The 12277-nt window shown below is 35.5% G+C and overlaps 1 protein-coding gene and 1 long non-coding RNA gene across 2 annotated transcripts; both read right to left on the reverse strand.

The window, feature by feature from the left end:
• Window positions 1-4581: 4581 nt before the first annotated feature.
• On the reverse strand, window positions 4582-7048 carry LOC148767115 (uncharacterized). Its single transcript, XR_016034191.1, has 2 exons — window positions 6937-7048; window positions 4582-4843 (listed from the first exon to the last, which is right to left on the reverse strand). It is a non-coding gene; the product is annotated as an uncharacterized LOC148767115 (long non-coding RNA).
• Window positions 7049-9256: 2208 nt separating this feature from the next.
• LOC105955883 (ribosomal protein S5 domain protein) lies at window positions 9257-11567 on the reverse strand. Its single transcript, XM_012979682.2, has 6 exons — window positions 11168-11567; window positions 11010-11051; window positions 10467-10582; window positions 10135-10240; window positions 9853-9906; window positions 9257-9600 (listed from the first exon to the last, which is right to left on the reverse strand). The coding sequence occupies exons 1-6, from the start codon at window positions 11519-11521 to the stop codon at window positions 9442-9444; spliced, it is 831 nt and encodes a 276-aa protein (XP_012835136.1). The 5' UTR covers window positions 11522-11567; the 3' UTR covers window positions 9257-9441.
• Between the last annotated feature and the right edge of the window lie 710 nt (window positions 11568-12277).

Here is a 12277-nt window from a genome sequence, read left to right on the forward strand (position 1 = left end):
GGAAGCTTAGCGGCGGCACGAAACCTACTGCAAACTCCTCTGCCGACAATTCCACCACTACCAACTGCCACACTGCCGCCACTTCCGGCCATTCCAAACTTGCCGACTGCCACACTGTCGCCCCTACCCGCCATGCCGAACTTGCCGACTGCCACACTGCCACCCCTGCCCGCCATGCCAAACTTGCCGGGCGCCACACTGCCGCCATTGCCCTCCATGCCGAACTTGCCGGCCGCCACATTGCCGCCACTGCCGACCAACTTCCCGGCCATTCCTAAGGCGGCACTGCCTCCACTGCCCACCATACCTTCTATTCCAACTACAATGCCATCTTTCCCATTTTCCTCACCACCACCCTCAAACTAACACCAGTACTATTGTTCTTTTTCTTTTTTTGGGATATTATGTTTCCTTCCGTTTGGATTGTTCGATGTTCGAGTTATTCTGTAACGTATTATTGTATTTTTTTTTTATGAGCAGATTGTGTTGTAATCTGCATTCTTGTATGCCTTACGCTGTTTCGATTATTACCTCCGCTAATGAGATTTCCTATTTCTTTAATTTATATTTACACATACTTGCATACATAGTCAATCTTCAACTGCAGATATATTTTTAAACAAAATCAAATCAGCTTAAATAAAGCAACCAATTTAACTTGCACAATGTGCCCAAAATAAAAAATAAAGCAACTGAAGTTATTTTCATAACTTTCAATGAACTAATTGCTAGAAAAATTCTGTAAAATTTACCATCTTTCATCACTTTAAACCTGTAATTTTTAATGCTAAGGAAAATGAGAGAACTATCTAATTCGGATGAAAATGCACGAAATTATTTTTAACTCAATGATGAAACTGCAACGAACATCATTTTCTTTACAAATGCAATATATACAAGAAGCACGAGATAGACTTAAAATATTCCGGCATGTTGCTACCTTTTTTCCCTAGCACAGCTACCTCAGACACTGAAAAACTAACTAACGCGGAGAATTGAACATACCGAGTATCTAAATCAAAAACCTTGTGAAAGTAAACGTCTGATTTATGGCTCGACAATTATGAGCCAATGTTAGAAGATGATACACGTATCCCCATCCACATCACGGCCTAAGACACGGAAGTTAAGTAGTATTAGTTACTTTTGCATAAAGATGTGAGTCGGTTTATTTAACGAACAATATTATGTTTTCTGTTTTGCTAGTTCAATATTTAAATGCAAAAACTCGCATATTTTTTCGTTTAACTACATTATATTTGGGCTAGAATTTTACAAAATTCATCTTATCTTTTGAAAACACACACACACACACACACACACATATATATATATATATATATATATGTATATATAATATATATCTATATGGAAAAACGTTTCTTGGTAGACCTATATTCTGAAGTCTGAACTAACACAAGTTTTCAGAATATGGTTGGGCTTCTTTTAACTAACCTTTGTCATAATTAATAAAGATTAAATATTGTAAATAAGTCTACACATGATAACCTAATTAGTACTTCTTCATACTTGCCCAATCAGAACTCCCAACACTCTTTCATGAATTCCACCCCTATAAATATGTGACAGAAATTGCCATTCATCAAATATCAAAAACCAGAATAAAATATTTCTTTACTTTCAGCCCTCCAACTATCATCAATCAACAAATGGCACCCTCAAATTTTCACCTTTTTCTATCTTTAATAATCATGGCTATCTCACTCTCAAGCCTCCACGGAAGCTTAGCAGCACGCAACCTACTCTAAACTTCTCTCCCGCCACTACCGACGATTCCACCACTACCAACCGCCACACTGCCGCCACTTCCGATCATTCCAAACTTGCCTACCACCACACTACCGCCATTGCCCGCTATGCCGAACTTTCCGACCACAACACTTCCGCCATTGCCCTCCATGCCGAACTTGCCGGCCGCCACATTGCCGCCACTGCCAACCAACATTCAGGCCATTCCTATGGCGGCACTGCCTCCCCTGCCCGCCATACCTTCAATTCCAACTACAATGCCTTCTTTCCCTTTTCTCTCACCACCACCATCAAACTAGTCATTCGGGGGATACACCACGCCATTATTCTTCGTCACCATTTTCATTCATTCAAGGACTGTATTTCATGATTCGTTACTACTGTTAGCTTTTGTAGTAGTTTCCTTCGGTTCGGATTGTTCCATGGTTGAATTACTCTGCAATGTATTTTTATTATTATCTGGCCAGATTGTGTTGCAATCTGAACTGTTTGTATGTCTTTAGTTCATTAATGAGATTTCCTATTTCTTTGTTTCTCCTATAAGCAGTGATCATGGTTACACATGGGAAATACGTACATGAAAAAATCGTCTATATACCTAGAAAACAGCCAAATCAAGAAATCAACTTAACTTGTACCATCTGCCAGAATCATGTACGTATAAATGTGTATTTTCTAGTGTGTTTCAGTCCTGAAATAGCGTTCCGCAAAATAATCTAGACGCTAAGAAGGCTACTACATGTTCTCCTATGGAATCTTTCGTAATTTTAAGCCCGTAATTTTTAATGCTAAGGAAAAGTAAAAGAACAGACTAATCAATCTCTAGGTGTTAAACCATATAACGAAAGATAATAACAAATATGCAAAAACCAATCGCATTTTATAATGCATCATTATTCGAAATGAAAGAGTCAATCAAGCAGGAAGTAATCAAGAAGAAATTGAAGTGATCAGAAATTATGGCTGTAAAACACAGACGATACTCAAATCCCCTTGCACGTCACGGCATGAGACGTGAAACTTAAATAGCATTAATTAAGTAGTTTTTAATACACGAACACACGATAAGTTTCATTTATTTGAGAAATAAATCAACAATATTATCGTTCCAGATTTGCTTGCTAAGATTTGAATGCTAACTGACCAATACCGAGTGAATTAAGTTTTTGATACCAATTAATCTTTTCTAAGGTTTTAATTTATTTGACCCTTCGGTATTTATATTTTTCATACAACATATAACATAAGTATTATAGAATTACAAAATATATCATAAAATTATAATATATGTTCCAAAAAATCATAGAAGTATTCGGAACCAAAATCGGGTCGGAATTTTCGGTAATTTCGTTTCCGTTTCAAATAAATTCGAAAAAATCGGGAATCAGAATTTCGGAAATCGGACTGAAAAATACGGTTCCAAATTCGGATATTTTCGGATCGGAATGGACGGAATTTGGAAATTCCATTCCGATTTCCACCCCTAGTCTAACCCTATCTTTCAAACCTATAAGTGCATGCATGTTTTATTGGTACACCTGTATTTTGGACTACCACAAAATTTTCAGAAGATAGCTGGGCTCCTTTTAACTAACCTTTGTCATAATTAATAAAGATTAAATGCTGTAAGCAAGTCAATTACTTGATAACCTAATTAGTATTTCTTCACACTCTTCATCAATTTCAACACTATAAATATATGATAAGAAATTGCCATTCAATATCAAAAACTACAATAAATATTTCTTATTTTCACCCCTCAAGCTATTATCAATCAATGGCAGCCTCAAACTTTCACCTTGTTCTAACTTTAATCATGGCAATCTCACTCTCAAGCTTCAACGGAAGCTTGGCGGCACGTAACCTACTCCAAACTTCTCTCCCGCCACTACCGACTATTCCGACACTGCCAACCACCACATTGCCGCCACTTCCGGCAGTTCCAAACTTGCCGGCAGCCACACTACCACCATTGCCCGCCATGCCAAACTTGCCAGCAGCCACACTGCCGCCATTGCCTGCCATGCCGAACTTGCCGGCCGCCACATTACCACCACTGCCGACCAACATTCCGGCCATTCCTAAGGCGGCACTACCTCCACTACCCACCATACCTGCACTTCCTACTAACATCCCAACTACAATTCCTTCTTTCCCTTTTCTCTCCCCACCACCCTCAAACTAACACCACCATTATTCTTCCTTGCCATTTTCTCTGCACGTCAAATTCGGTGTTTCTGTGTTTTCATTTTTTTAAATTTATTTTCGATATTGCCATTATTCTTCCTTCAGTTCGGTTTGTTCCATTTTCAATGTTTTCTGTAATGTATTATTTGAGCAGACTGTATTATAATCTGCTCTGTTGTATGTTTTCAGTGTTTTGATTATTAGCTCTGCTAATGAGATTTCATATTTCTTTGTTACTCCAATCAGCAGTGTGTGTATATATACTATATAATATATATATTCAGATGAAAGAAGCGAACTTAACTTGTACAATCTGCCTAAATAAAGAATAATGTAATTGAAGTTAACTTCTTAACTTTCAATGAACTAATTAGTAAAAACATTCCGTATAATTTACTTACAGTCAACCATCTTAATTATTTATATAAATGTATATCAGGTACAATTCTAGTGCTATAAGTTACGATGGAATCTTTCGTCATTTTAAGCTTGCGAATCTTAATGCTAAGGAAAACGAGAGAACGACATAAGTCGTAGTTTTTAAGTCTGTAACTTCTAAATTATCGTTACTCGTATACGTTTTTTCTGTCATTTAAACTTTCTCAATCACTAATGTCAACGTGATTCGAAAGGAAAAGAGTCGACTAAGCATCATGTAATGATTAATGAAAGTTACTCCTATATAGAACGCACAATTATTTTTAACAGTAGATTATATCTGACAAAAAAAGAAACTAAAATTCGAAACAATGGCTGTAAGAAAAACAAACTTACCATGAAAGGTTGCCTCGCCTCGTATAGACTTGGACATGGTTGCTAGTTCTTGGTTCGTCCGTCCCATCTCTTATTATATTTCACTTTTCCATCTTTTGTTTGGTTTCCTCAGCTAAAGCAAACAACACATTGCATAAATAAAACAATATAATTTCTATAGATTGCTGAAATTAAAGGACAACTGATAAAATTGCAGTGTGACTATTATAGATATTTTATGACAACTTGTTAAACACAGAAATCAATAACAAAATGGAAGAGACAACAGCTCACTGCGGAAAATGCAAGATTCATTTTAATTTAATAATGAAACTGCAACAAAATATCTTTCTTCATAAATGCAATATATACGAAAAAGCAAAGAACAAAAATACGGTTCAGTGCTTGTAAATCACAATATCAAGACTACAATTGGCTTTTATCATTTCAGATTTCCTAGACTAGATTTGAATGCAAAAACTGGCAACTACAGAGTGAATTAAGTGCTTCCATATTTCCGTTAAAGCTGAAATTTGTTTGGGCGATAATTTTTACAACATTAGTGTTTTTTTCTAAAAAAAAAAAAAGAAATATTAAATTTATTTAAGCTCGACTTGTATTCAGTTAGATTGAAATGTTTTATAAATGTACTGTTTTCCCAAATACAATTAACCTTTAAACTAATATATTGAGATTTTGAACCTAACAAATAAGATTAAAATTTAATCAACTAAAGCTCAAATCATCTTACCGTATCTTTCAAACTTCTAACTGCATGCATGTTTTATTGGTACACCTGTATTCTGGACTACCACATGTTTTTCAGAAGATAGTTGGGCTTCTTTTAACTAACCTTTGTCATAATTAATAAAGATTGAATGTTGTAAATAAGTCTATTACTTGATAACCTAATTACTACTTCTTCACACTCAACACTCTTCATCAATTTCAACCCTATAAATATGTGTGACAGAAATTGACATTCAATATCGAAAACTAGGATTAATATTTATTTTCACCCCTCAAGCTATTATCAATCAATGGCAGCCTCAAACTTTCACCTTGTTCTAACTTTAATCATGGCAATCTCACTCTCAAGCTTCAACGGAAGCTTGGCGGCACGTAACCTACTCCAAACTTCTCTCCCGCCACTACCGACTATTCCCCAACTACCAACCACCACATTGCCGCCACTTCCGGCAGTTCCAAACTTGCCGGCAGCCACACTACCACCATTGCCCGCCATGCCAAACTTGCCAGCAGCCACACTGCCGCCATTGCCTGCCATGCCGAACTTGCCGGCCGCCACATTACCACCACTGCCGACCAACATTCCGGCCATTCCTAAGGCGGCACTACCTCCACTACCCACCATACCTGCACTTCCTACTAACATCCCAACTACAATTCCTTCTTTCCCTTTTCTCTCCCCACCACCCTCAAACTAACACCACTATTATTCTTCCTTGCCATTTTCTCTGCACGTCAAATTCGGTGTTTCTGTGTTTTCTTTTTTTTAAATTTATTTTCGATATTGCCATTATTCTTCCTTCAGTTCGGTTTGTTCCATTTTCAATGTTTTCTGTAATGTATTATTTGAGCAGATTGTATTATAATCTGCTCTGTTGTATGTTTTCAGTGTTTTGATTATTAGCTCTGCTAATGAGATTTCATATTTCTTTGTTACTCCAATCAGCAGTGTGTGTATATATACTATATAATATATATATATTCAGATGAAAGAAGCGAACTTAACTTGTACAATCTGCCTAAATAAAGAATAATGTAATTGAAGTTAACTTCTTAACTTTCAATGAACTAATTAGTAAAAACATTCCGTATAATTTACTTACAGTCAACCATCTTAATTATTTATATAAATGTATATCAGGTACAATTCTAGTGCTATAAGTTACGATGGAATCTTTCATCATTTTAAGCTGGCGAATCTTAATGCTAAGGAAAACGAGAGAACGACATAAGTCGTAGTTTTTAAGTCTGTAACTTCTAAATTATCGTTACTCGTATACGTTTTTTCTGTCATTTAAACTTTCTCAATCACTAATGTCAACGTGATTCGAAAGGAAAAGAGTCGACTAAGCATCATGTAATGATTAATGAAAGTTACTCCTATATAGAACGCACAATTATTTTTAACAGTAGATTATATCTGACAAAAAAAGAAACTAAAATTCGAAACAATGGCTGTAAGAAAAACAAACTTACCATGAAAGGTTGCCTCGCCTCGTATAGACTTGGACATGGTTGCTAGTTCTTGGTTCGTCCGTCCCATCTCTTATTATATTTCACTTTTCCATCTTTTGTTTGGTTTCCTCAGCTAAAGCAAACAACACATTGCATAAATAAAACAATATAATTTCTATAGATTGCTGAAATTAAAGGACAACTGATAAAATTGCAGTGTGACTATTTTAGATATTTTTTGAGAACTTTCTAAATACAGAAATCGATAACAAAATGGAAGAGACAACAGCTCACTGAGGAAAATGAAAGATTCATTTTAATTCAATAATGAAACTGCAAACAAAATCTTTTTCTTTGTAAATGCAGAAGCAAAGAACAAAAATACGATTCACTGCTTGTAAATCACAATATCAAGACTACAATTGGCTTTTATCTTTTTAGATTTCCTAGACTAGATTTGAATGCAAAAAACTGGCAACTACAGAGTGAATTAAGTGCTTCCATATTTCCGTTAAAACTAAATTTGTTTGGGCGATAATTTTTACAACATTCGTGTTTTCACTAAAAAAAATAAATATTAAATCTATTTAAGCTCGACTAGTATTCAGTTAGATTGAAGTGTTTTATAAATGTACTGTTTTCTCGAATATAATTAACCTTTAAACTAATATATTAAGATTTTGAACCTAAAAAATAAGATAAAATTTAATTGACTAAATCTCAATTCGTCTACCCCCATCTTTCAAACATCTAACTGCATACATTTTTTTATTGGTACACCTGTATTCTGGACTACCACAAGTTTTTCAGAAGATAGTTGGGCTTCTTTTAACTAACCTTTGTCATAATTAATAAAGATTAAATGTTGTAAATAAGTCTATTATTTGATAACCTAATTAGTACTTCTTCACACTCAACACTCTTCATCAATTTCAACCCTATAAATATGTGTGACAGAAATTGACATTCAATATCGAAAACTAGGATTAATATTTCTTTTCACCCCTCAAGCTATCAATCAATGGCAGCCTCAAACTTTCACCTTGTTCTACCCTTAATTATCATGGCTCTCTCACTCTCAAGCTTCAATGGAAGCTTGGCGGCACGTAACCTACTCCAAACTTCTCTGCCGCCACTGCCGACAATTCCGACACTGCCAACCGCCACATTACCGCCACTTCCGGCCGTTCCAAACTTGCCGGCCGCCACACTACCGCCATTGCCCGCCATGCCAAACTTTCCAGCCACCACACTGCCGCCATTTCCCAACATGCCGAACTTGCCAGCAGCCACACTTCCGCCACTGCCGACCAACATTCCGGCCATTCCTAAGGTGGCGCTGCCTCCACTGGCCGCCAACCCACTGCCCACAATACCTTCAATTCCAACTACCATCCCAACTACAATTCCCTCTTTCCCTTTTCTCTCACCACCACCCTCAAACTAATACCACCATTATTCTCCGTCCCATTTTCCCTCGATTTCACGATTGATTTTTTTGTTTTCATTTTTTCGATATTGATATTATGTTTCTCTGAAGTACTTTCCTTCAGTTTGGATTGTTCCGGATTTGAGTTATTTCGTAATGTATTATTGTGTTGTTTGAGCAGATTGTGTTGTAATCTGCATTGTTGTATGTCTTCAGTAGTTCAATAGCTCTGTTAATGAGATTTCCTATTTCGTTTTTCCTCCTATCAGCAGTGTGTACACATAGTTATATTATATGTTCAAGTTCTTCTCCCAATAAATATTCAACTACAGACAAATAAAGAGCCAACTTAACTTGTACTATCTGCTAAAATAAAGAATAAAGAAATGGAAGTTATGTTGTAATAATTAGTAGAAAATTCTATATCATTTACTTACAGAAACCCATCTTTGTTGTATAAATGAGTATCAACTAGCAAGTACTTTTCTAGTGTCATAAGTTCCTATGGGAGCGATATAACTCGTATTGTGCAGCAAGTAATAAAAAAGTTACTCCTATATAAACAGCACAATCATTTTTAAAAGAAGATTATATCTGACAACAGCAAATTGAAATTCGAAATTACGGGTGTCAAGAAACAAACTTACAACGAAAGCTTCATTTTCCTCGTATAGACTTGGACGTGATTGCTAGTTCTTGGTTCGGCCTTCCCATGTCTTGTGATTTTTCCTTCTTCCATCTTTCTTTTGGTTTCCTCAGCTCAAGCAAAAAACATATAGCATAAATGAAACAATTTAATTTGCAAAGACTTATGCTAAAACAACAACTGATAAATCAGTGTGAGCTAGCTGTATCACAACTTTTGTTACCACAGAAATCTATTATAAAATGGAAGAGACGACAGCTCACTGGTAAAAATGCAAGAAATTCATTCTTAATTCAATTAGAAACTGAACCAAATTTCTTTACAAATGCATTATATACAAAAGCATCATAATACCAAGTTTCTAAATTAAAAATCTTGTGAAAGTAAAGGTCTGCTTTTGGGCTTGTAAATTTTAGCTCTTATACCGGAAAATTGTATTTATAATGTATGTTCACTGCTTGTAAATGACAATATCACGGCTACAATTGGCTTTTAGAGCTTCTTCGAGACTTTGTGCCCGGTCAAAGTCAACTTTAAAAGTGACCATCGTAACATTATCTTTTCCTGTCTCGTAGTCTTGCTTGATGTCCTCAACTTGAAAAGACTGAAGCTGCAAATCAACAGTTGCGTTGATTTTTAGATAGCAGTTTTCGGAAGTGAAATAGTAAACTGAAAAGCTATATGACACACTTGGAATGCTATTCTTTTATTTTAATAATCGTACTAGAAAATGCCAAACTATGCTCTTAATTAAGCGCTGCTGCATTTTTGTTCAACTACTTTAAAGGCAAGAAATCTCATTATGGTCAAAGAAGCTATCATAAGTTTAAAGGAAAAAATCAACTACTTGATCCAATCTTACTTCATGGTACAGGATCCCTAAAAGATCAAACGGAACCTCCAATCCCATAGGAATCTGCAGCCAAAAAAAAAATAGCTTGGTTATGCATCGATGAATACCTTCTGTCATACATAACATACCTAAATTAGATGCAAAACTACAAACTGGACCCGTAAAGAACATTCTCAAACTTGAATGGTTTTGAGAGGAAAATCAGGTATCGAAAACCAAATAGAAAAAAAAAAAAAAAATATTAAAAAAAAATATTAAAAAATAAAAGAGAACGCATTCATGTTTAATTACTTTGGATTTTACAACACAAGTTGGGGCATTTCTCAAACATTCTGAAGCTACCCCTCCATATGCTCTGACTAATCCTCCAGTACCAAGTTTGATTCCTCCAAAATACCTACATGAATATAGAAACGTACGTATCAAAAGCCCAACGTAACTAGATATAACATATGAGAAACAAACTACAATAACATATTATCAGCCATAGTATATTTTACTGCAGTTTCAAGAAACATACACGTATATACTAACACACACACACATGTATACATATATTTGTATGCATTTGTATGTATATGTATGTGTGTAACTAGGCAGAAAAACACAGTGTGATTAACTACCTGATAACAACAACCATAACTCTATCTATCCCTGAAGAGACAATTGCAGATTGTATTGGCTTGCCCGCTGTACCCGATGGTTCACCGTCATCATTACTCCGAGTTTGATCTCCAACCTAAAAATCAAGGACCATAGATCAAAGGTAAGACCGATTTCATTAGGCCTCGTTTGGGAATGTTGATGGGATTGATAAAATTGATTGAATCGCTAAGAATCAATCACGTTGTCCATGATAAATCAATATGTGATTATTATCTTATATCTGGGGTTTGTGATTATACAATCCTTTATATGCTTGATTAAAACGCGGTCTTTAATCATGGGCTTGAAATATAAACCTCAAACATTTGACAAAACTTGATTATGTTGTCTATCGAGCCTAATCGTAATTCCTAAACGATGCCGATAGAGTTTATGATTCTGTTTTCTTAGTTCAATTTCAAGTTTCAATTTTTCTCGTGTATTCTCAAGAACCCTAATTGCAGTATCATTCAAAGCAGATTGCAGAAACATGAATATAGAACACAAGAGAAGTAGTTTACCTTGTAAGCCCAACAATTATGAGTGGCACGAGGATCACGAACCTGTATAGCAGCAAATAAAACAAAGTAATCAACCAGATTAAAATCTCAGAAACCCCATAAAATAGAACTCAGGAAAAAAAAAAGAAAAAAAAAAAGAGGGGTTGCTCGTAATTCACCTCGGAGAGGAAGGCGAAGGCGGAGCGTTCATCGGAAATGGGGCCAGAAACGGCGATGAATTTGCTCTTTTTGATTTCTCTCTCGAAAGTGACTCTTTCGGTGAGAGTGGTGAACGCGCCGCCACCGCCGGAATTATTGATGTTCGTAGATGAAGAAGAAGAAGCGGCGGCGGCGACCATTGATAATGTCCTTGTAAATGTGAAAATGGAGGAAGAAAAAATGCGGTGGTGGTGGTGGTGATGAAAGTGATTGAGGTTTATAGAATTGAACGCCGCCAGCATGGGGAATATTGTTTGGCCGCCGGAGCAGAAAGAATCGTTTTGGATCAAATCAACCCGATGCTCCTCCACCATTGTACTTCATATTTTCAATTATCTCGAGCTGATTTTATTTTTAATTTTTATATTTTTTTTAATTATTATTATTATTATTATTATTATTATTTACTTATATTAATTATAAAAATAAATATTGAAAATTGGAAAATCTTACAACCCGACTCGTGAGCTCATCAACTAAGATGGGCTCGAATTTGAACTCGTCAAAAAGCTCATATTACACATTTCTACATTATCTCGATGAATTGTTGCAAGAACGCGGCTATTTGCAATACTAATAACATTAAATGGAAGACTAAATTAAAATTTCCAATGTACAAGTATACTTAAATATCCTTACTAATTATAAAAAAAAAAAAGAAAAAAAAAAAGTCAAAATGATGCAATTACCATAAAACTCAAAAAAACCACAAAAACTCTCACAATTCCATCGTCTCCATCTTCCAAAACCCATAAGAAAAATTCTTCTTCCACCTCCATAGATCCACAAATAAAAATTAAAAACCCTCAAAACTCAACAAACCTTACAAAAAGGGCAAGTGTGGAGTCAAAAGAAATCAAGATAGAAGAATAGAAGAAGTCAATAAGGTATGCATTTATGTGTTTTCTAACTATTCTATCGTTTTAAAAAAAAATTGCGCAGACCTCTTCGACATTTATAGGTCGAAATTGGTAGTTAAAAATCCGCACTAAGGGCATCTCCAATGGAGTAAGCAAATCGGGTCTCCAAATTAGAATTTGGAGACCCGTATAGAGACCCGGTGGAATCTT

Source organism: Erythranthe guttata, chromosome 11 (assembly GCF_056151865.1).
Source record: "Erythranthe guttata isolate IM_541 chromosome 11, IM_541, whole genome shotgun sequence".
NCBI lineage: Eukaryota > Viridiplantae > Streptophyta > Magnoliopsida > Lamiales > Phrymaceae > Erythranthe > Erythranthe guttata.

Coding starts and splice junctions, on each gene's coding strand:
- LOC105955883 (XM_012979682.2), bottom strand. CDS start 11,521: ATGGTGGAGGAGCATCGGGTTGATTTGATCCAAAACGATTCTTTCTGC. Junction 11,052..11,167: donor CCTTCGCCTTCCTCTCCGAG/GTGAATTACGAG, acceptor GCTGCTATACAG/GTTCGTGATCCTCGTGCCAC. Junction 9,601..9,852: donor TAGGGATCCTGTACCATGAA/GTAAGATTGGAT, acceptor GTTGATTTGCAG/CTTCAGTCTTTTCAAGTTGA.